The 25863-nt window shown below is 39.2% G+C and overlaps 1 protein-coding gene across 10 annotated transcripts in view; it reads right to left on the reverse strand.

The window, feature by feature from the left end:
* TNIK (TRAF2 and NCK interacting kinase) overlaps window positions 1-25863 on the reverse strand; it is a 409664-nt gene that overhangs the window by 172295 nt on the left and 211506 nt on the right. For all 10 annotated transcript variants that reach the window (XM_063621578.1, XM_063621584.1, XM_063621583.1 and 7 more), the window contains one exon: window positions 4476-4532. In XM_063621578.1, coding sequence (XP_063477648.1) covers window positions 4476-4532 — 57 coding nt within the window. The remainder of the gene's footprint in view (window positions 1-4475; window positions 4533-25863) is intronic.

A 25863-nucleotide genomic window follows, 5' to 3' on the forward strand; every position in this document is an offset into this window, starting at 1 on the left:
CTGAGAGGATCAAATGAATATATAGAAAGTATTTTAAAGAGTTCTGGCACATAGTAATCACTCATTTAGTGTTAGCTACCATTATTATTATTTTTGATAGGAATATAAAAAATGTAACTAGAGAAACACTTTACTTAAGGACCAAATCAGTTTTGACACACTCACTATATGATATTATAGTCATAGAATTCTCCTGTTTTTGCCCACCCAGCATCTTTCCCACCCTTTTCTATAATAACTCTCAGGTTTTTCTTTGAGAAATCAACTCTCTCCAACTCAGTCCCTGCGGTACGTTCCAGAGCCAGGCATCCAGCCCAGGCGTGGACTGGAGAGTCAGGAATTGGCTCAGGGATGGGGACATGGTCCAAGCTGGACCACTGATATTCAGACTGGCACCTTTGCTGGGACCAATGGCAATGAGGAGTGAAAACATGAGCCTGCAGCTGCTGCTGGGACGAAAGCAGAGCCCACAGATGGAGAGAGACAAAATCCTGATCATGTTAGGTGACTCTCTGCATTGTGCTGAGGTTTTTGTTGTTTTAATTCATACAAGCTAGTAAATTCTCTTTTCAGCTTCATTCAGTTTGGGTGGAGGTTTGGTACTACAACCCCAAATGTCCTGAGTAGTGTAATCACAACCAGTCATTGAAAAGGCAAAAGCTTACAATATTAGTATTTCATTAAGTCCTATATGCACTTCAGGATGTCATTGTAAAGGGACTACTTTACACTAGGAATTTTTATCCAAATGAAAATGGGGATTATTTACAGCGTTCTCAAAAAAAAAAAAAAAAAAAAAAAAAAACCCAAAAAACCATAGCTCCTTCACACCTGGTAGCCAGAAAGAAGTAAATACGAGGCCCTAGAAAAGTGGTACTCTCATTTTGATGTGTGTGACACTCCGAGGAGTTTATAGAAAAGGCAGATTTTGAGGCTACCCCAGAAATCCTGCAGCAGGCCCAGGAATTTGCATTTCTCATGAGTACCTCAGGGGTGCCGACTGCCCACTGATGCTGATGGTCCACTTTGAGAAACACTACCCGGGATCCTCCTAGATGCCGTAGGTCAATCTAGAGTGCAAAAATCCAGCTGAGAGGTAAACCCCAGACTGTGACAAAATGGGGAAATTTCCATAATGATTTCATGAACTATAAGATCTTCAAGGCCTACTCTGAGTTTAAGCACAAATTCTGAAGCAAATGTTGGCAAATTTGGAAGTGTTTCAGCTCTAAAAATGGAAGGATATAAGCATTATATCCAGTTCTCTCAATGGCTATTTTATACAAAAAGGAAGTGATGTAGAATAAAAACAATAATTTAAAAATTAATGTCAAGCTTATGGCTTTATCAGTTTTATAACAATAAACTATAGTAACTTTGTAGTAGGTCATAGCATACAATTAACAAAGATGACCTTTGAGAATTCATTTCAGTTTTTAACAGAGCAGCCATAATGAGTACAATTATAATAATTGGTAAGAAGCTTTTACAGCATTCTGTAATACACAATAGACAACATGGCAAAATAGAATAGATTGTCTTCTAAAGGCACTACATGAGTTTCACAAAGGAAATCTTATGTTGACTGTGATGTGTAAGGGGGTGATACAAAAGTCACTTGATGCCACATCAGACACCACAAAAATGAGAAAACCATTTCCTGATGTGCATCCATGTTTGCCTTTGTTAAAAGTCAGTGGTTAAATAATCATCAATGACGTGACTGAATCACAGAAACTATCTAGCCCTCCTCAGTAGGAGTTCCCCAAGAGAATTAAACCTAAATACTATAAAGCCTCCACTCTATGCAATGGATTGACACTCCTTTGCATGTAAAATGGCCTTACCTCTGTACCCTCCTTGGAAGAACTGAGAAGGCAGTCTCTCAAATCATCATCTGTAGGGCTTAGATGCTTAATGAAACCCAGTTTAGAAAGACTAACTGACATCCCTTAAGCTGAAAATACATGCTCTGGGAAAAATAACTGTGTAACTTTTAATTCCAAGCAAGGTGGTCTAGCAATAGTGGTTCTTCAGTAGTTTCTGGTTCTACTTGTGAGGCTTTAAATTGTTCAGAGTCATACTTTGAACATCAACACACATTTTATGCACCAAGAGTAATGAAATCAGTGGAACTCTCATCTGTAGTTCTTCAGAACCACACAATAGAATTTAATCTACAGCATGAATGTCTTGGACTCCTTCCACAACCATTAATTGTTAAACTGCCAAGCTCATCTCATTATGCAGAGATCCTATTCAATCCAAGGAAAATACAGTAGTATGACTTCAGCTGAATTGCAAAACAAATTCTGATTCGTTCTGTGGTTGGAGCTTTGTAAAATGTTTACACGTTTATAATGGGTTTCTATGTAGAGACCGATAGTATCTGATTTTAATTTTTGTGTCAGATCCTGCTCATCGACCATTCCAGTATCCACTTTCCCTTCATTTCTGACTAACAGAATCTGGATTTTTAACTAGACACACTAGCAGCATAAAAGACTACATTTTCTAGCTTCCCTTGCAGCTAGATATAGGCAATGAAAGCAGAAGTAAGTAGTAATGTTGTATGGAAGTAGAAAATATTTCACGGGAAGGGGCTCATTTGTACCCTTCTGCTCCCCCTGCTCTCCCTTTTTTACCTGCCATAAAGTGTGATCAATGGAAATCCAATAAATATCTTGAACCATAAAGCAAACTTAACTGTGGAGGCCATGCATTAGAATGATGGAGCAGAAAGATAAAAATATCCTTCACTCTACCACATCGCTGACATACATCCCTGGGCTGTCCACCTTTAGACTCCTTTAACATGAGAGAGCAAGACACTTCTATTATGCTTAATCCGCAGTTATTTAGAGTTTTCTTAAACCGAATTAATATAATGCACATACATTTTATTATTCAGTAAGGGCCAGGTGAATTAATAAACTAATTGGGACTAAATATTTGAACTTCTGTAATACCTAAAACTTAAATAATGTATTTAAGACAAATAAAAAGAATTAGTACTTTATCTAAATGGTAACAAACATACAGGAACATAATCTTTTACTGGTTAAAAATATATATAACTTAAAGAGGAATTTAGATCAACAATAAGTCAGTACAATGTGTGGTGTAAACAATAATTAGTGAAATGTGTATTATGGTAGGTAATTATCACATAACATATACTTATCAAAGGTAACAAAGTGAGCCCAAAAGGTATGGGTTGAAGTTTGACATACAGACATACTGTGTGTCTTTCTATTTATTTTTTTCTTATTTGTTTTTCTTATTTGATGCTTTTGTGTGACTCATTCATTCTATGTCTATTTATATTGAATAATCAACTTCTGGGCTGAATGGAAGACTTTGGTCTTTTAGCTTTCATGTACAGCAGACAGACATCTTAGAAAAATCCCCAGGACAACAGAAAATTATTAACATGCCTTTGATGTCCAGTGAATCCTTTCAAGTCAGATTTTTGCTTTGTCCTCTTGAAAAGGCATTAAAATATTTTAAGTAGGCCTGGCAAAGGGATCGAAAACATTAGATTGTATTTAAAATAAAATCTATTTCTTAGATTGCTTTTGATTATCCAGGCAGAAATTTTGTTTCACTGGTGCTCTATAATGATAAGAATGTGTTTATTGTGATTATTTGATCAGTAATATTTTGTTTTGGGAAATATTCATGTTAAATATCCTACTAAGATCTTAGAGCCATCCAAGCTCCTGTCTACTCCAGTGGTAGGCAGACCTTTGGGAAAACAGTTAAGACTCATTTCTTCTGTATAATCTCAGTATTATTCATTTAATACCTTCACATCCTTGTTCTGCATTCATATGCAAATATCTGTGGTTGTGTTTATGTAGATTATTGGCACACAGTATTCACTCCAACTACATAAGGCAGTGTGTAGGTATCAAATTTAATTAGAGTCATGTACCCATGATCTCTTCAGTCAGCTACTACATACACTTCCTTATGTTAGCCACAAGTGGGGAAAGATATTAGCTATTTAGGGAGATTGTTTTTCTGGAAAACAATTTTTTTCTAGCATTAACTTCTTTATTACAAATATAGAGATGGTCCCTCATTTACAATGGTTCATGATACGATTTTTTTGACTAACAGTGGTGTGAAATCAACATGCATTTGGTGGAAATCATACTTCAAGTACCTGTACAACCATTCTATTTTTCACTTTCGCTATAGTAATCAACAAATTACATGAGATATTCAACATTTTATTATAAAATAGGCTTTGCGATAAATGACTTTGCCCAACTGTAGGCTAACGTAAGTGTTCTGAGCATGTTTAAGGTAGGCTAGGCTAAGCTATGATGTTCGATAAGTTATGGGTATTAAATGCATTTTCAACTTAACGATATTTTCTACTTATGATGAGCCTATCAGGATGTGAACCCGTCGTAAGCCAAAGAGCATCTGCATGGCTATTGAGATGGCAAAATAAAGACACTTACCCCTGTGACATCCATAACCTTAATGGCTGCAAGCTGGCCCGTTTTGACATGACGACCCTGTAAAGAAAAAATAATAACAAAAGATTTAGTTCTGATGACGAATAGTAGCATTCAATTCCAACCATAAAGAAAAATTGCTTGGATCAGCGCTGTACTATGTCAATGGGGGGAGACAGAAAGACAGACACACATAGAAACACCATGTCTACTTAGTGTTTATTTTGTAAAACATCCCCAGTCACTTTGTTTATTTTCACAGTGGGTGTCAAGTCAAATAAAAAATGCAATGTTGAACAATTTGGTTCTACCTCCTCTCCAAGGCATTTGACAAGAGCTTATGTGAGAGGATTTACGTGGAAGGGGAGCTAGGCCTGCGTGGAAGAATACACAAATATCTCTCTGTTAGAAAACACTCGGTAGATGAAGAAACTTTGGTTTCTTTCGTTCTTAAAATATCCTGTAATGGTTTTAACTGGATATGATTCTGCTATAATTCATCTGAGATTGTTCATTTATCTTTATCTTAAAAGGGAGCCTAAACAAAAACAGATAGCAATCAATCCAAATTTGTGATCAAGGAGACAGTGTTGAACATTAGGAACTGCTTCCCCAAGGTGGGCTCTTTTGGTCTTTAGAACCACAGTGAAGCAGCAACCACATGGCAAAATCAGAAACGAGTAGGGAGCGCCAAGGGGGCACTCTCGGAAGAGAATTATTTTCTCTTTGTTTGCTCCTTGAGAAAACATAATGTCTACATCTGACTCTCAGACAACAGCAAAGATGGTCATATTCACTACTTTTACATGAATTTTATATATAGCTTCCAAAATACATTTTACTTATTGTTGCTATCAGGCAATAAAATGTAGCTTCTAAGATCAGCTGGATTCAAAACCTAGCTGCATGACCTTAGGCAAGCCCCTCAACCTTCCAAGCCTCAGTTTCCTCATCTCAAAAACTGAAATAATAATAATACCTAATGCAGAGAGTTGTAGTGAGAACGATATGAGATAATGTATACAAAGTACTTGACAGTGACATATGCAGATTAGCTGTCAGCAGATGCTGGCTGTAATTATGTATGGTCCCGTCTTCTGGTGAATTTTAAATGTTGTCTTCCCTACTGAACTGTATGTTTCATAAAGGCAAGGACCATGTCTCATCAATGTATTTCCAGTACCTGGGATAGTAAGGGCCTACCCCATAGACGCTGTGGCATGTTTATGAATTAACAACAGATAAGGAGGCATGTTTAATTGTGGTGTGGAAAAAGTGATTGGCCTTGTGTGATCTGGATTCGGTAGTTGAAGTTGGTGAAAATGTGCTAGTTTAGTGGGATCAAATTTTTTAAAAGTTGTGGTAGAAGACATTAGTGGGTCAATTTTGTAACTGAGACCTCCTATATCTTTGTGCTCTTGAATCTTTTCCCTTTTTCTGCTACTTTTCTCCCTTACTACCCTAATTTTCCCCACTCCTCTGGCCCTTTAACTTCTGCCCACTCTGCCTGCCCTCCTTCTTCTCACATATCTTAGCTTTAAAAATTTACTCTGATTCTGGTGGTGCTTCCTTCCGCTTTTGACCCCCATTCTGCTGCCCTTTCTTCCTCCTCACTGGGGAAAGAGCACAAAGAAGGATACAGTAGGTCAGTAATCCAATATGGTCACAGACACAGCCCCTCACACTTATTTCAACTTTCCTGAAATTGAGGGAGAAGACGGTGTGTTACCTTGTAAAGAGCCCTGGATCAGAATCCCAGAGGCCCAGTTCTTGTCCAGGCTCTGCCCATGACCACCGGGTGTGTCTGGGCCCTCATTTCCCCATCTACAAAATTGGGGAGACTGGGCTCAGTGGTTAGTAGAGAGGGCAGTGAGTGGGTATCAGCACTACCAACACTTTCCATCCCAAGCAGCATTTAGAAATTTAGTTTTCACAAGATTGATAGGGACAGAAGTGCCACTGCTACAGAACCAGGAACACTAACTTTCTTGCAGAGCAGCAACGCTACCTTTCCTGCAAACCACGAGTCAATCTTGGCACAAGGAAGAAGTAGCAACAGCATCCTCTTTTGAGTCTGTGATGCCGTAATGATGACCCTTGCAAAGGAATCACCAGCTTTGTAACCAACAGTGGACTTTAAAGTAATGGCTATAAATCATGTCTTAAATAATGGCTGTTCATCTGCTAAAGCACTGAAAGAGGGTAGGGGAAATGTAGGCAAATACAGAAGGTCTGTCTGATATTATATAGCTGATTTGCCTTGAAATTATTTTAATGGTACATGTAACAGAATACAGACAAACCACTGCACACGGCTTGCGGGGCCGTCCAAGAGCTGACCCCCTTTCTGCCATACCACCTTGGTAGGCTCTCACTTGCTCTTACTCTGTGGACCTTGAGAACAAACTGTTTGCACTTCTGTAAAGGTACTTCGTTGTTTCTGGCCTCTCAGATGGTATGTTTTCTTGGTCTGGGATGCCCTTTGCCTCCTTGACTCCTCAGGCAACTTACTCTTTCTTTCGAGATTCAGTTAAAGTACTCTGTCCTCTGATACCTCACTGTCGATTCCTCATCACCTCTATCAGTGAACATGTCCCTGTGTGTATTATCCCAAGGACCTCAAAGGATTAATATCCCTCTCTCCCTCGCTGGTCTTCCTTCCTGTCTCCCTTCCTTCCCCTGTGGCTCCATTTGCAGCTCAACGTTTTTCCCAAATAAAACCTTAACTCCCCTGGTTCAAGCAGGGACTTGACTGCCCAACTCTAGTCTGCTCTGCCTCCCAACTCCCCTCATTCCTGAGGGAGTCCCTGATGCATGTCTGCCAGCATGCACTTTGAGAGACTTTGCAGTAGATTTTTAAGTCCTTAAGAAGCAAGAAATCCCCTTTGAGTGAATAATTTGTTACAAGGACACCTCAACACCTAGTTCTTTCCATCAGCAGCCTAGGGCTGAGCTAGCCCATGGTACTGGCCCAAGGCCAGAGATGAGGCGGGATAAAAGTGACCTGTGTTACATTTCAAACACAGGCAGTGGGCAGTTCTTGTTGGAATAAATAAAATATCAGCTCTTTTGAAAAAACCTACTATACATGGCTTTTGTTGTTGCTTTTTTTTTTTTTTTTTTTTTTTTTTTCGGTTTTTTGTTTTAAGTAGCCACTATGAAAATGACGGAATGTAACACTGGAAAAGAAAACAACATTTTAAATTTTAAATTTCATTTCCCGGCTGAAACAGTAGTTCTCAATGGGTCTGACAGATGACTGAATAATATGCCTTGGGATGGCAGATTGGGCTTACGTGAGATCCTGGAGGTGGAACAATTAGCAGCCTCAGATCACTCCCAGGCAAAGGTATCCCCACGCGCTACAGCAGGAACGATGCTGAGCTGTCACATTTTGCTGGTCAGGGAAGGGCCATGAAGGAACTTGCCCAGCGTGAGCTGCCTTTTATATCCCCAGAGAACATCAGGCTAAGTTATGATCCAGATTAAGGCAGACTTGGAGGGAATGGCAGGGAGTCAGCCGACCTAAAGCTCACTAGGAACCTGAGGCACAGTCATTGTAAGACAGTTTTTAAAGAGGCAACTTTATAAAATCAGAAATGAATTGAGTAGGAAGGGCCCCTAAGAGCCTAACCCAATCCTCTCCTTTTAGAGATGAGGCCAAAACTTCACAGCTAAACTCAGGACACTTTCTCCTCCATCCCACTTCTACCATCCAGCTACTAAATCACAAATTTCTATTACCAAACTTTTAAAATAATTTTTAAAACAAACTTTTAATATTTTACTTAACTGGAACTAAATATCAAACCAGTCATCTTTGCTTTACATAGGATTTTTAATAATTTATTTTTTAAATTTGGGGGCAGTGCAACAAAGGGGATGTTATTACAATAGAATTTTGAAGGGAAAATATAATAATTTCTAATTTCTAATTTATTTTTCCTTACAAGAGAAATTTAATACAAATATAGACACCATCTAAATTTAGATCTAAAATACATGTTTCAAGCTGGTGCAGTTTTGCATGTCTGTACTCCCAGCTACTTGGGAGGCTGAGGCAGAAGGATGGCTTGACTCCAGGAGTTCAAGGCCGGCCTGAGAAACACAGCAAGATCCCAGCTCTGAAATGGACAAACGTATGAATGAAAAAAAAAAATGCATGTGCAACCAAGAACTAAAAATTAAATTCTGAAAAGAAAAAAACTTCTAAAAGGAGATAAAAGAGTTTAAAAAAATTATCCATGAAAATGAGAGAAAATGTCCTGTCAGATTGCAGTTGCTGAGTCATTTTTTAATAAAAGGATGAACTGAATTATTTTTTTCCTACTGAAATAACCAATAATGGCAAAAGCTAGTGAACATGCTAAATCTAGAAAAGTAAAACTGATATTCTGATAGGACCCCAAGCCTAATGTCAGATAATGTCCTAAAACATAAAAAGCCTATCCACCAGAAAGGAACAAGAAAGGCATCAAAACAAGGCAGGCAGAGCCTTGGGGCCACGGCTCAGCCTGGTCCTCACACACACTTAAGAACCTACTCTGCTCCCCTCTTCCCTTCTTCTCCCTCATTTTTGAGGCAACAAACTATGCTGATCTTTGTTCTATGTAAAATAATTCAACATCGAGGTGAAATCCAAATCACTCAAGTATGATTAATACAACACCCTACTCCTTCAACTCCTCCCTAAAATGAATGCAAGAGAAAACAACAGTTTTGTTTTAACAGCCACATAAGCTTCACCTCTGTTATTGTTGTTATCTTCTAAGGAAGAGCAAGAGGGTTTTTGAGCTGCTAGCCTAAGGCTAGACCGGAAGACAGAATACTTTCATTTCTAGGTCACCCACATACACTTATTTCTGGCAAAGCACGCAAGCAAACCATCTTTGTTGAAAATTCAGACATTTCCCCCCACTATCTTCATCCTTCTGCCCAAGGACCCTCACACACAGATAGAGAGTGGCTCATTCTCTTTCCTACCTACCTTAGATTTAATCTCCACTTTATTGAGGAAGTCTTCTTCAATTTCCTAATTGCAAATGAGTACTCCACCTTTGTGTTTCCACAGCATACTATCCCAACCCCACTGATCATAGCCACCACTGTGATTTTTTTTTTTCAAAACATGCATCACCAGAACCATGAAAATAAATCAAATCAAAATGAGAAAAAAAGCAGAATGTAGAATATGTAGTAATGGCAGCTGCTGTTTTATGGCTCACCTGTTCTGATTCTATCTATCATCTATCTATCTATCTATCTATGTATCAATCATAGATGCTGCAGTGTGCCACCAAGATTCTCGAGTACAGACTGAAGTACCTGACAACTCTGTCAGGTCCCTCTCTGGGAATGGCCCTTAGCCAAAGAGCCACCTCACCCAAGGTCATGCTCCCTCCTGGAGACAGGTGAAAGATGATGGCAACTTGGATTAGGATGGAAAGGGTGGAGAATGTGGGAATGAACAGGAGGCCAAATGAAGAGGACTTGGGAATAGATTGGATATGCATTTCCCTTGTGCCTTCATAGTGCTTGGCACAGAGGGACTCAGCAAATATTTGCTGAAAAACAGACTGAATGAAGGCATGAAATTTGAGGGTTGCATTTGGGTTCTTGGTACCATCCACATCTACATCTGTTTCCCTTACCCCCACATTTCCCCAGCCACAGAGTGTATGGGACCAGATAGGGTGGGGTTGTAAGCAGGAATTATAATTATTTTGCTCATAAATAAAAAGCTGGAAGATGAATTTAAGTGGATGAAGTTCTTTTAAACTCTACAGAGAGACCAATTTACTTTCCCTTTCCATAGATCACAGAGAAACCAGAAATTGGTTTTAGCTTTATTTCTGAGCTGTCATGATGATAGCAAACATGAACTCTGGTTTTCCACTCCCAGTTGAGACTAAAGGTTAGCTAATATCTATCTGGACGTCTCTAGGAATGCTACCTTTCTTTGATACACTATGTCTTGAGGTAAAGAGGTAGACAAGACTCCTTTATGAAAAGACTCCAAAGATCCTTATGATCAAGTAACATGAATGTTCACAGAGCATACTTGGCATGATGTCCATTCCTAAGTCTTCCCCAGGTTAAATGGAGCCTTTGTGTTTCCTTGGCCTACATGTGCCATTCATTGGTGGCTTAAAAACCCTGCTCTCCGTATGTGCAGAACTGTGATTCAGACTTTATGGCTCCCAGACCTGTGGCAGAGGTAAAGCAAGGTACCAACTCAGGATGGTGCCCAAGCAATTACTCTCCATCTCAACACCACTCACTGTGAATTCCTTTGCTTGGCACCTCTGAGTGACAGAAAATGGATTGTTTTCAAGACTGTTCAGGGGTGGGCCAACTGAAAGCTGAGACTTGCTCACAGACATGAAGTGGGGAAGAAGAGACTGGGTTTCATTTTTCTTTGTTAGAAACTAGGATTCTTCAGTCTTCATGGCTGCCAGCTTGGCTCAGTTTATAAATCAAAATGGATGCTTAAAGGGAAAAAAAATCAAATAGTCACAATTTTTAGCAGACAATAGTTAATGTATGCAGATTCCGTGGCAGGGAGCCTAATGCCTGTACCCAGGAAAGGCACGCACAGCTGAAGTGACAGCAGTGATGAGGCAGACAAGCTGAGGGGTGACGAGAGCTCAAAAGCAGACGAGCCAGCCTCTGGGCCAGAGCCTTGCGCCAAGGACATACTTCCCAGTAACCTCCTCTCAACCCAAAAAATGAGCACAAAACCAAAGCTCTCACTGGCTCTCATCTAATTTATACCACAGAATTACCACAATCATCTGTGGCTTTTTAAAATTTTTTTGTTTATTTATTCATTTATTTATTTATTTATTTTAAGACAGAGTCTCACTCTGTTGCCCAGGCTGGAGTACAGTGGCACTATCTCGGCTCACTGCAATCTCCACCTCCTGGGTTCAAGTGATTCTCCTGCCTCAGGCTCCCAAGTAGCTGAGATTACTGGCTCCCACCACCATGCCCAGCTAATTTTTGTATTTTTAGTAGAGCCAGGGTTTCGCCATGTTGGCCAGGCTGGTCTTGAACTCCTGACCTCAAGTGATCTGCCCACCTTGGCTTCATAAAGTGCTGGGATTACAGGCATGAGCCACCACGCCCAACCTCATCTGTGGCTTTCATACATTCATTTCTGGGAGGACTAACCCCCCTAGGTGTGGGAGCTCAAAAGATGGGGACAAAATATGTACATGCAGCCAACTCTTCAGCCTCTCCAAATATGCCACTCCTCCCCACCCAGCACAATGGCCTTCCCTATCCTCTGAGCCAAGAATGGCACCTGGGGCTATAAACAGCATTCAAAACCCTGGTACCTGAACACTAGTCCAAGGTAAAGTTTACATACAACTCCAGTAAAAGGTGAAAAATAAGGACCCGGTGGTGATTTTTTCAGCAAACAAGAGGTATTCAACTTAAGCACAATTCTTATTTTTGGTGTTAAAATGCCCATTAATGAAATGTTTTTAACTTTTAAAAGTTAACAACCATATCTTGGTTCCCAGTGTTTTTGTTGTTGTTTTTGTTGTTTCTGTTTTGTTTTGTTTTAGTGGTGGCAGGGGGTGGGGAGGGTTATAGAGTGAGATTTTAGTACTCCATGAAATCTAAGAATCCAGGAAAAAGTATTTTTACATACATGAACTTAGTAATAGTAGAAGGGTCAATAACCCTCTTAAGACACAAAGAAGGTTCTTGATACGACCTGTAAAAAGTTAAACGTGAGGGTGTATAGCCCTTAATAACTTACAATAGCCTGTGTGAATTGTATTGGAACCCACTTCTCTCTCCTCTGGGTGCTTTAAGTCCCTAATGCCCTTAAAACTCAGTCCCCCAGGCACATGGCTGCTACACACTAGAACACAAAGCCCCTCAAAGGCAGGAACTCCACCTTAAACCTGTTTAATCCTCCGGCATTGCCTGGGACGGCATCTTGCAAAGGGTAGGTGCTAAATCACACTGGAAAACATCAAGTTTCTAGGCCTAGTGAACCTTGTAAATTGCCACAAATCACAATGAACAGAGATTCCTGTGATCCATCAGGGGCTACACCTGGGAGAATCTTGATAGAATTTGGGGAAATGTCTACTTCTGAGTGTCAGAAGCTTAGGAAAAAAGAGGACTATAAGAATGGCTTACAGTGTCATAACTGGGGGGGGGGGGCGGAAAGCCATGTGATCTGATGTGAGGGTTTTGCTCAACGAGATTCTGTTTTTGTTTTCTTTTCCAAGTGTTAACTAAGAAACTAGGTCACTGAAATAGGCCCTGGAGGCTCACTAGACACATTAGCATTCTGCATGTCATAATGGCAACAGCTTACCGGAGGAAAGGGTCAGGGAGAGAAAGATGCATCAAGAGAAAAGCAAGGTCTGGACGCTGCCCTGCCAACATCCTTTCACCTCTGCCTCCTCTTTTCCCGAGATGGCACTAACTAGAGGTAGGACAATGCGACTGTTCTTGGAGAAACAGGGCTCATTTTTAAAGATTCCAAATCAATAGCTCCCTCCCTAAGGACTACTTTATGAGGCAACTCTGTCTTCCCCTCAGGACCTCTGGCAGACTCTTTGCCTGCTCCATCCCACCTCCTAGCTTCAGATTAAGAAGATATATTACATCCTCTCCCCTGGCTCTGCCCAGGGTTGCCAAATGCAGCCCGAAGCTGGCCCCTGTTGTCTGAGATTTACAGCCATGTGACTGGGAGTGGACAGGGTTGGCTTTGGACCACAGACACGACAGGCTGGGGGTTGGGGGAAATAGATGATAATAATAATAAAAAGGCAATGCTGCATTTCATTTTGCCTAATGTATGGCTTCGATAGGAAGCCAGTCCACCCACAGTGCTGTCTCAGTCACTTAATAGACTTCTGCAGCAGCAGCAGGAGCAGTCTCCTGTTCAGAAAGAAAAAGGACCACACTGGTGTCATGAGAAAAAACAAAGGCAAAGGACCACAATGTTCCCAGCTATCATTCTTGGGGTGGCAGGAACACAAATGGGGACCCATTTGGCTCTTTATTTGGGCTGTTGATGAATACACCCTCTCCCACAGTGTCCTTAAACCTCCAGCAGTTTTAATTAAAACAAAAGAAATGTCAGCAGGGAAAAGACTGGAATATAATTAGGACCCACCAAATCTGAAGTAATATGGGGGAAAAAGACTAGTAATGAAAGGGAAGCTTTCAGGTTCTCACTGAATCCCTGCTCTGTTACTGACACAAAAATCAATTTCAATAGGCTTTAGTTGTATCTGAGCGGGAACACAGTGACAGATGAAATTTAGAGAGCAACTTACTGGAGTATGATTCTCACGGAAAAAAAAAAAATGATTCTCACGGGAAAAAAAAAAAAAAAGACTACAATGAGCACTCCCAGCCAAATGTCTCCTCTGTAAGAATGTGTGTGTTTATTATGCATACACATAACATGTATGTTATTAAAATTGTATCTAAAATTTATATACCTAAAACATATATAGGCTGAGTGTGGTGGCTCATGCCTATAATTCCAGTGCTTTGAGAGGCCAAGGCAGGAGGATCACTTGCAGCCAGGAACTTGAGACCAGCCTGAGCAATATAGTGAGACCTCGTCTCTATAAAAAATCTAAAAATTAGCCAGACCTAGTGGCATGCACCTGTAGTCCCAGCTACTCTGCCGAGGTGGGAGGATCACTTGAGCCCAGGTGTTTGAGGCTCCAGTAAGCTATGATTGTGCCACTGCACTCCAGCCTGGGGGACAGAGTGAGATCCTATCTCTAAAAAAATAATAATTAAAAATGATAATATTGTATATATAGAAATATACTACATTGTAAATATATACATATGGAGGAGAGAGAATTTAAATAGTAGTGGTTTTTTTTTAATCCCCCAAAATGTAAATTCTCTCTCTCAAACCTTTTAAAACAGTGGTTTTCAATGGGGCAACTTTGCTTCCCAGGGGACATCTGATGTTGTCTGGAGACATCTTTTGATTGTTATGACTGCAGCTACTGACAATTAGTGGGTAGAGGTCAGGGATGCTACTAAATCTTCATAATGCACAGGACACCACGCTTCCCCAACAAACAATAATTGGGTGCAAAATGTCAATGGAGTCAAGGTTGAGAAACCATGTTTTAAAAGAATTTGACTTCATAGGTGCTCAGTGAATGCTGAAGTCTATGAAATGTCAGATTCTGCAATAGGCACTAATACTACAAAGATCAAATGATAAGGTCTTGATCTCAGGGATCTCCCATGGCTTAAGGGAGGCACAGCAGACGACGAATTGTTCTTTCCTTGCTTAGTAGAATCTTACACGTAAAATATTTTCTTAAATCCCAAAAATGTATGTTCTTTAAGAACACAGGCAATACTATACCCAGTGACTTCTGAGACCACTTTTCAACTGGCTTTTGTGTGGCCAGTTCTAAGACTTTCCCATTTAAGCAGCATATTCTAAATTTTTAAAAAACCTAATGAAGTATTATTAGGACTAAATGGAATTTGGTTTATTATAACTGGACACAATTATATTAATTTTAGAAAGAATATCCTATTTTCATTTTAAAACAATATTTAGGTCTTAATAACTCTTCATACTATGTGTTCTTTCCTTCTTCTTAAAGGTTTACTTATAGTTTTAAGTTATCAGGTGCTCAATTCAGAAATATATTATTTTGTTTGATTAAAATATAAGTCATATGAACTTTTAAGCTAAAAATGTAATCGTCAATGACAAGAGAATAAAGGTGTTTGCTTTTATCCAACGTAAGTTCTTCAAATGCAGGGATATAGGAATCTTGCGATTGCTGTAAGCGATCTGTTTCCAAGAAATAAGGAAAGCAAAATTCAATTTTTTAGAAAAAATAAATGAGCAGCATTATTCTGTATCACTGACACCATTCACCACCTTTTAGGTACTTAAAGATTAAAGAACTCAAGGGTCAAAGAATAACATCCAAATACAGAATCTCCACAGTGTATGAAAGAAATAATTATGGCCTATTAATTGTTCCACCTGCAATAGCAGAAGACCCAGATCTCCGCAAAGGCTGAAAATATCTCTCCCCCTCCAACAGATGTCTTCTGTGTCAGCACAGACTGCATTTGCGATTGTGCTTTCTGAGCAAAGACCTGCATATTGTTCTTTGGGAAGGAGGGTGAGAGGACAAAAAGGACATTAGAAAACTGAAAGTTGTTTTATAAATGCAGGATGGCTCTTACATATTCATAATCTTTCAAAGTGATGGCCATCAGAGGCTACAGCAATTTGTCAGCAAACACATCCATCCCTGGGAAGCTAGTTGCTGGGAGTAAGTAGTCAAGTGCCTCTCAGAAACCTGTACTCTCCCATCAGGACAATAATGCTCAGAACACTTTTGTCTGAAATCTTGGGGGAGGGGCGGGGGTGAAATATGATGACACACTGAGAACAAGGGCTCTTTTAAGTAAATATGATCTGCCCCAAGCTCTGGGTAGGCCTGAATGGGAGGGTAGCTGACTAGTTAGTAAATGCATTGATTTATAGTTAAATTTAGCCACGATCCAACTGTGACCTATCGGGTAGCTTCGTCTCAAGGAGGGTGAGTTTTTCCTGACTCCAGTGAAATTCTTCTTTCCACCACATTTTCATGCCTCCAGTTTAGGTTGACTCATCAGGGATCGTGAGACGGGCAAGGAGAGCATCTTGCTGACTCTTGGCAATGTTCTCTTCTCAAGCAGGTATTTCACATAGTCTAGGAGAGAACTGACTGTCTGTAGCTAGAGCTCTGCAGGCCCTATAGAGGATGTGGAGGTTAAGAGGAAAGGGTTTGAAAGAGGTATGAGGATCCCTTGGACTACTTAGTGGGTCTAGAGTTAGACCCTCTAACTGTGTAGAACAGATATAAAACAATTAGCTCACTAGGTTGCAGTAAGGATTAAATTACATGTGTAGATACACTTGGTAGAGTGGCTGGGTAAATGGTGTTATCACAGTGCTTTTAGTGTGATTGAGGTTCCGTTTCTGTTCTCTTCTCTTACTATTCCCCCTTAGTCCCCTACTTGCCCACACTGCAGGTCTAGTGTCCTTCTCCCTTTCCTCCAATATACCATAGGGACTTTACATTTCTATTCTGCCTGCCACACTTGAATGCTCGCTGCCTTCAGGTCTTGACTCGAATGTGTCCAAGAGTCTCAAATGACTCTTCTCCAATAGTCTTTTTCTGGCTGCTATATCTAAAACTTCAACTCCACTTTAACTCTTATTATCCTCCTTCCCTGCTTTACAGATCATCTAACAAACTATACAGTTTATTTATTTATCATGTGTATTGGGCATTTCCTGCTCTAGGAGGGAAGTGTCTTGAGGGCAGTGGCTTCTCTTTGTCTTGTTCACTATTCTGTCTTCAGTAGCAGATCAGTGCCTGCATGGTGGGTACTCAATCAATATGTGCTGTATGAATGAATTCCTAACCTCTTTGTGGAAATATTTTTCCAAGTCCTTTTTTTTTTTTTTTTTTTTTTTTTTGAGACAGAGTTTTGCTCTTGTTGCCGACGCTGGAGTGCAATGGCATGATCTTGGCTCACGGCAACCTCCACCTCCTGGTTTCAAGCAATTCTCCTGCATCAGCCTCCCGAGTAGCTGGGATTACAGGTGTGCACCGCCACACCCAGCTAATTTTGTATTTTTGGTAGAGACAGGGTTTCTTCATGTTAGTCAGGCTGGTCTCGAACTCCCAACCTCAGGTGACCCACCTGCCTCAGCCTCCCAAAGTGCTGGGATTACAGCACTTCTGTTCTCTTTTTAAAAATTCATAGCACTTCTTACTTGAAGGCATAACAACTCTGATAGAACAAGTACTGTTATGAGACTTTAAAACTAAGGCTCAAAAAAACCAAGATTTTTCCAGGTCATATTTTCCTTTCATATTGGCCTTGCATATAAGTCAAGGAAACAATAAGATATTGTCTCTCTCTTTTTAAATTCTATTTAAATTCTCTCTAATGTTTAAAAAATAAAGATCAGAACTGTAAATTAAAATGCCTGATAATCAGAATATATTTTCCACCTAGGTAAATACATATGCTTTATTTAAATATTAACAATATAAAGTATAGAAGCAGAGGTAACTGCATCTCTAAGATATATTTCTGCTAGCAGCAGCCAATAGATCAACCTTACAGGTAGCAGTTAAGAATGAGGCTGTGCTATTCACAATAGCAAAGACTTGGAACCAACCCAAATGTCCATCAATGATAGACTGGATTAAGAAAATGTGGCACATATACACCATAGAATACCATGCAGCCATAAAAAATGATGAGTTCATGTCCTTTGCAGGGACATGGATGAAGCTGGAAACCATCATTCTCAGCAAACTATTGCAAGGACAAAAAACCAAACATCGCATGTTCTCACTCATAGGTGGGAATGGAACTATGAGAACACTTGGACACAGGAAGGGGAACATCACACACCAGGGCCTGTCGTAGGGTGGGGAGAGGGGGGAGGGATAGCATTAGGAGATATACCTAATGTAAATGACAAGTTAATGGGTGCAGCACACCAACATGGCACACGTATACATATGTAATAAACCTGCACGTTGTACACATGTACCCTAGAGCTTAAATTAAAAAAAAAAAAAAAAGAATGAGGCTGTGCTTTTTGAACCAAAGAGAACATTTGATTCTCTTTCCCTGACATAAATATGGAAAGATGGAAACTTTGCCTAAACTGTTAAGACCTCAGTCAGTTAAGGACACCTGCACAAAAACATGAAAATTGCCTTCCTTCCTCCTCTGCCTCATTTTTGATTGTGAAATAGGTGTAGGCATATGGTCAAAGACTCATAAGCAAGATCTCTTCTAACAGCATGTGATCTGAAAATATCAAGTCTAATTTCAACCTAGTTGCCAGTATCTGATTTCAATCACATTGGTTGGGCCTTAGGTACTTGTCTAGGATCCAAAAGATCAGTATCAACCTGCATTTTTATTTATTTATTTTTTTTTTAAGCATTTAACTCAGCAGTCTTGTGTTTGCAACATTAATGGTTTATTTCATTAGTGGCTTCTGTCTGCATGAGGGACATTAAGAAAACAAAACTGGCACTCATATAAGCAAAATAACTGAACTGCTGGATTTAGTCATTAAAATATACCTTATGATATCCCAGGAACTCCTAACCAGAAAATCTGTCTTAGATTTAATAAACCACTGATAGTAATTTAATGCCAATAAAAACACAATATTAATTAACCACTGATGAGCATTCAACAGTTCACAGACTTGAATATTGAAAAATATGTAGCAATCGTACATATGATGCTTTAAAAGATTGAATTATACCTCTTAAACACATTATTTCTGTTTTTACATTTTTAAACATAAAAAAATCTTTTTGAGAAGAATACATTTTAGGAAACAAATTCAGAAGCCATAAAAAAATCTTTGGAAATAATAAATGCAGTGGAGCTAAAGGAGTAAAAATATATAGGTTCTATTTAGAATTTGATCAGTTTTCAATTTTTCAATAAGGCTCTAGGCAAATCTTTTTAGCTCTCATGGATTTCATGAAGAAGAGAAATAGAAATACTTGTTATGCCTGTTTTCCCTTCCAGAACTAAAATGCAAACAGGAGTGTCCAGATAAGGCGAGTTCTTTTGAACTCCACTTTCAGTGGAGTTGTCCAACCTTGGCAACTCCTGCCCAGGGATTCACAACATATCATAAATACATACACTATTACACTATTAAGGAAAAGGGCAGCCAATAAAAATTTACTGAAAGGGCATCATTTCTGTAAGTTGAAATGGATTTCAGTGCCCTTTGAAATTTGGCCAGGTTTTTACAAAGAAAGGTCTTATGAAGAAAATCTAATTTCACATAAAATGAACATTAATATTTATAGTAAATTAAAAAAAAAAACCTTCTTATCCAACTCACAAGCCACATTGTTACACAACTCCAAAAAGCACCCTTCCCATTGTTTTCTATAAAAGTGGCATCTTCTGGGGTTGAACATGTTGGTAGCCCTGTTGATTAAAAGTTAAATTCATAGACTCCTTACTGAGCAGCTATTATATATAAAGCACTGTCTTCATTTCCGAGGGACCTGAGTCTTAAGTCAATTTTATTATTAAATTATTTACATTTCTCACACAACAAATTTAGCTTCATTTTTAATGGATTTTACTCCTAGAGGAAGGTTTATAAAAAAATATGTATTTTTATTTTTCCCCATTTGTTCCATTTTCAGAGGCTTTCTCCAAATCAATTATGGCCAAGATCAACTCAAGGCATCTTATGTGGGGGAAGACACTACTAAAAGAAAATCTTTAATATATGTGGTTGGTCTTTAGGAAACATAATAATTAAAGAAAAATCGTGAGAAAAGAAATCCACCTTTATTAACTCATTGAGAGAGAACCATCGGTGTTAGATCCAGAGTATTCTTCCTTAATTTACTTTGTAAGGTCCTCCGAGAAAAAGCTCAAGTGCAGAAAACAATTGAAGAGGACTGCAATTTTGTTTTTTTTAGAGACAGAAATAATTTTTTTTTTTTTTTTTTTTTTTAGACAGAGTCTCCCTCTGTCGCCCGGGCTGGAGTGCAGTGGCACGATCTCGGCTCACTGCAAGCTCCGCCTCCCAGGTTCACGCCATTCTCCTGCCTCAGCCTCCCGAGTAGCTGGGACTACAGGTGCCCACCACCACGCCCGGCTAATTTTTTGTATTTTTTAGTAGAGACGGGGTTTCACCATGTTAGCCAGAATGGTCTCGATCTTCTGACCTCGTGATCCACCCACCTCGGCCCCCCAAAGTGCTGGGATTACAGGCGTTAGCCACCGTGCCCGGCCAGAAATAAAATTTTTAACTTTGTGCTTAGTGCTATACTATTCTCAGGAGAGAACTCATTTACTCAAAAAATCAGGATTCTAATACTTCTCAAACACACTCTTATTCTGGGGGAAAAACCACTTTTCTCAAAGAGCTTAATAAATGATAGCAAAAAAGGGATTTGCTGCATTCCAATTTATTTTGTACTGGCTAATACATTAGCCAGTACATACTTTTCATCTGGTCACATACTGTTTCTACCATGGCTTTAAGGAAATATACTATTAAGAAAACTATCATGTTTTTGAACTCAAAATTTAATCTACTGGCCTCTATGTTACAAAGGTGAGATAGAAATGAACTTCATTATTGTATTTCATTAATTGACACCGATATTTGATATACTTTACTAGAAAAATCAACTCAATAGCGATAGGATGACAACTTACTGCTTCTCTTTAAATATTATATATTATTAAAATTATTTAAATTTAATAATTTTAATAAGGAGTATATCATAGGGCTTGTCTAGATTTCAACAAATGGCTTGAAATTACTACAAGATTATGAAAAAGGAGCAATGAAGCTACTGAGATTTGTATAAACTTCGTAACTGCTATTTTGCATTTGACTATACCAATAATGATTCATGAGCAATTTCTTCCTGGATTGCCAATACTCTTAGAAACTCTTAAGAAATACAATATTAAAGCAAATGATTGGAAAAAAGAAGTCTGAATAAAGGATGCAGTAGTTCAGACGTGTTGTACTTCTATCTCCATTGTGTATAAAGGTGCCAGGGACTTGGAGTCTAAAAACAAAGACTTTGAACTTTCATTCTTCAACACTCAACCTAAGTAAGGATGTAATTAAAACAAATTCCACCACCTAAATCAAAGTTAGAGAATTTAGAGAATCTTTTGAGCATGATCTGAAATGATTTGATATATAGCACAATTGGGTAAAACTGTCAAGACATTCATAGCCTCAGCAATGGGCTGACAAAAAAATATGTAATAACATACAAATACATGAATATCACCAGAACAGCTGATCACCTTATCATACTAAAAATAAACGAAACAACATTTAAACCATAATTTAAATTTTTAAATTTTATTATAAAGTAGATTTGCGAAGGTGGATTAAAGGGCCAGAGTTACCCAGGAAGGTTGGGACATGTTTTTAAGATACTTTTACAATTAAAAAAAAAATAGATCCTCAAGATTTTGGTAAAATCAAGGTGTTACCATTATTCAAATTGAAGAGGGGAAGAATAGATTGATTTTTAAAATCTGTGTACTAATTTTTACAGTTTATGTATTTCTTTTCTGTAGATCATCTCATTTGCTTCTGGTAACTTTCCTTTGTCCAAGAATTCACTCACTACTGAATGCCTCAAATGCAGGTCTGAATAAAATGCCATTTCTTGCCCTCATGGAACTTATAATCATGACTTTCTTTTGTTGTACATTTTTGGTATTATGACTATTTTGATTTAAGTAAATCAACATCAAATCCTATTGGAAATAAGAGAGAGACAGACAGACAGACAGACTTGGGGGAGGGGAGCAGATGAAGAACGGAAGTAGATGCTTGTGTAGAGCAGCCTTGAAAACACACAAGAAGGAAAGCAAAGAAGGCCTGGAGGGTGCAGCTTCAGGTAGAGGGAAAGGAGCTATGTGTGAGTGAGGGAGGAAGAGAGAGTGCTGCAGGAGAGGGTGAGAAAGGTTGGATTGTTCTGCCTTATTCCCTGAGCCTAATTTGCTGAGATAGAATCCCAAAGCCATTCTCAAGTCAAAGAAAAAGATACACCTTTGAGACAACAGTGGAAACTAAGATGGCTCCACAACCGTGAGTAATAAATTAGATCCCACGGACGCTTGGGTAGAGAACCAGACCAAAAAAAAAAAAAAAAGCCTTTATATTCATACTTCAAAACAGATTCTAATCACCTCAGCAAAAATAGGAGGGCTGGAAATAATAGATAGTTTGTAAGATTTGTAGCTGGTAAATGAAAGTTATTATTAATAGCTAATATCTACTATGTCAGGTTCTGTTATAAGCATTTTACATACATTAACTCATCATAGCCCATTATGCTGTTACCCTCATTTTACAGATAAGGAAACACACAAAGAAGTTAGATGACTTGTTGAAAGTATCTATTATTTAACATAGGCAGCATCTCATTTGACTTCTGCATTTTCTTTATTGCTTCCTTTTAGCAAACAAAAAAAATATTTCTAAGAGCTTTCACTAGATTGAAAATATTTTCAGAGTTCACTTACAATCTTAGTGTTTATAGCACTAGTTTTTCCCTCAAGATCTTGAGTTTTCAGCTATCATTTCTCAAAATGGAGTTTTCAGAAGGCAGGCGGTGACTTCAGTCTAGGACATACAAGGTTTGCAGGGGGCTGGCAGCATGAGAAGTTGATATTATGATGAACAGATGGCCAAAATTTCCACAGAGCAACCAACTTAGACTGGGCTGAACAGAAATGGTAGAAAAGGTAGGAGTTTAATTCAGTCCTAAAAGATCAGAAGAATAAGATTGGGGGGAAGACAAGGAAGGACATTTCAAGCACCAAGTAAAGGGACTGGCCAGTGTATGAGGAAGGGCTGGAGTCTGTGTATGGCTATGACATCACATGTGTGTAGAAAATAGCAGGATATGCAATTGGAGAAGACAAAGTCCCAATCAAGAACGGCTTCCTGTGTCACGCTAAGGAGTACGATGTTAAAGAGTTTACACTTGGGAGTTACAGGATCAGACTGGATTCCAGAAAGGTCACCTTGTCACCACCTTCCCCACTCCTTGCCCACCTTCCTACCCACTACCACTCAGATCCAGGATTGCAGTTCATCTGTCCTCTACCAAGATTTGGAGACGATTAATCCAGTCAGGATCTGAAACAAAGGCTGGCAGCAAAAAGAGAATAGATCCAAAGAATAAATAAGAAGTAGAATCAACAGGACATGTAGATGGTGTTTTGGAGAACTGAGAGAGAAAGAGAAGTCCTCCAGGAAGATAACGTCTCTGGTGTGTACAATCTAGGTGGGTAAGAGTGCCATTCTTTGAGACTCGGGAAAACATGAAGAAGGCAGGAGGTGACTTTAGTCGAGGACATACAAGGTTTTCGGGGGCCTGGCAGGCATCCAGACAGATGTGTCCATTAGTCCAGTGGAGAAGGCTGGGCTTCAGGAGGTCAAGTCAGTCTATGGAGACAGAAGGACTCACAGCGAACACCAAGAAAAAACAAGCAGGGGGTGGGAAAAAAGAAAGTAGCAATATGACTGCAAATCAAGGAAACAGAAAGTTTCAGGAAGAAGGATGTGATGAGTTTCAAAAAGGAAGGTATGGTAAGAGCCAGTGCTATAGAAGACCACGTGAAATAAAGACTAAAAAGAGCTCATTCAATCTGGCAATTATGAAGTCCCTGGGACCCTACACAGCAATGCAGGGACAGACATCACTTTGTATAGAGTGAAGGAAAAAATGGGAGGTGACTATGTGGAGGCAAAGAGGGTAGAAAAAAGTTGCTTGGTCTGAAAAAGAGATGAAACTGGTCCTGAAATCTTGCTGAAGATGTCTGCATGCTGGGAGGAAAGAGGTAATTCCGGGCAAGGGAGGAGACAACAGAAACAACAGGAGGAGTCCTCTCACACAGAGGGAAAAGTCTTACTTTGAGGTAGGATGAAAGAAGATAAGAATGTGGGAAGAAGATGAGTTTGAGAAGAGAGGCAGAGGGAGACCTGTGGGATATTTACCCAATGAGGGATACCTGTCCAATGGCTCCAGTTTTTCTAGAAGGCATAAAAGAAGGTCACCTGTGGAGAACAATGAAGGCAGGGGCAGCGGAAGGGAGGAGAAGAGAGTGGTGGAGATTGGGAGCAACTATTCCAGGGAAAACAGGAGAAGGAACTGAGCAGGTACATACACAGTTGATTATTAAGCAGTGCTGTTAAGCTGTGCAGCCCAAATGCAGAAAAATAAACAGCAAGACTGACCTTAGGGAAGGGGTCTGCAAGGTGGATATTATGGAAGAACAAAGGATAAAGGAGCTAGTACATGTTGTCTAAAAATGATTACACTAAGAAATCATGAGGCCCAAGGCTGGAGAGACAAGTTATTAAAGTTTCATGGGGACTGGGAGACTGACAAAAGACCCAAGGGCTTAGTCAACATCAAAGAACGGTGTGTAGGGTGTGAGGGAGTACAGGCTGGAAGCATCAAAGGCTGTGGTCTAAGATTGGGATGCTGTACATTTAAGATTTTAAAAGCAAAACAGACCTGGGTCATAAAAAGTCCAGGTTGTGAATCATAAGAGTGGGGTGTCATTCCAGGTAATAGCAATATAACTATAGTATCAATATTATACCATTTTACAAGTGAGACAAAGACTAGATGACTTATTCAGCATCACAGCTGGTTAATGGCAAGGCTAAAGTTTCAATCCAAGTCTTTGCTGCCAAGTCCTGTGATCTTGTCATACAAAATCATTTTACTTGGTACCTTTTTCTTTCAACCTTTGAATAAGAAATAATAAAATGGTGATTTTGCTTTCAGACTAGGATGAAGTTATAAATGAAAGAAAGCTATAAATCTGACTTAAAATGCAAGTGAAAGTAACAGTCTTATTTTCAGAGCTCTGGTTATTACCCATAGTGTAGGAGCTTATGAAATTCTGTTAAAGTGTATCTTTGCATAGTGTTTTCTTATTATAGAAACATTAAAAGTAACTAGCTATTGAATATGGCAACAAAAAATAGTTCAGAACCACTTTATCTCATAAAACATAAATCCAGCCTCCAGTGGCATGTCTGCTATTATTTCACAATTCTGGGTCCCACTCCCTATTAAGTCCAAGGCTGTGTCAGGATGATTTAGGAAGATTAAGCAATGTTACACCACATATTTTCAAGCCAGGTACTTTAGGCTTACATCCAAATGTGAATATCAGATCTGTACAAATGTAAATGGAGCTGTCATTTTCTTTGATTAAGAATCACTCAGGCTTTCCATCACCATTACTAGACAAGACAGAGTGGCCTGCTGCCAACTTAAGGGGGCTGGAGGGATGGGGCAGTGGTGTGGAAATGGCAAATTAGGGGCCTCCTGCAGTGAGTTACTGCTCACCAGTCCTGGGCAGCCCTTAGGACATTATACATTAAGACACATATTCAAATGGAATGATGGTGGTACACATCAGCATAATTCACCGTGAATAATTCATTACAAAAAGACAAATGAACAAATGTCAAATTTGCTACCTATGATATTAGCTATTACTGTCTTTTACGATATATATTAAGTGATGAGCCTGCAGGAAAGCATATACTTTGCACGTTCTCACATACAGTTATTCCATAGCTATTTATTTCATCCACTCTTGAGGCAAGTAGGGTCTTTCCCTGTTAGCTGGGACCAATCCAACCCACCCAACCCAACCTACCAAGACTCTCTAACTGTTCCTAGCTATCCTGGTTTCTTACTCAGCTAGTAACAAATAGTTTGCTTTTACTGTATATCAACTTGTCAGGCTAAGGTTTTACACGATTACTATTTAA

This window comes from Symphalangus syndactylus, chromosome 17, assembly GCF_028878055.3.
Source record: "Symphalangus syndactylus isolate Jambi chromosome 17, NHGRI_mSymSyn1-v2.1_pri, whole genome shotgun sequence".
NCBI lineage: Eukaryota > Metazoa > Chordata > Mammalia > Primates > Hylobatidae > Symphalangus > Symphalangus syndactylus.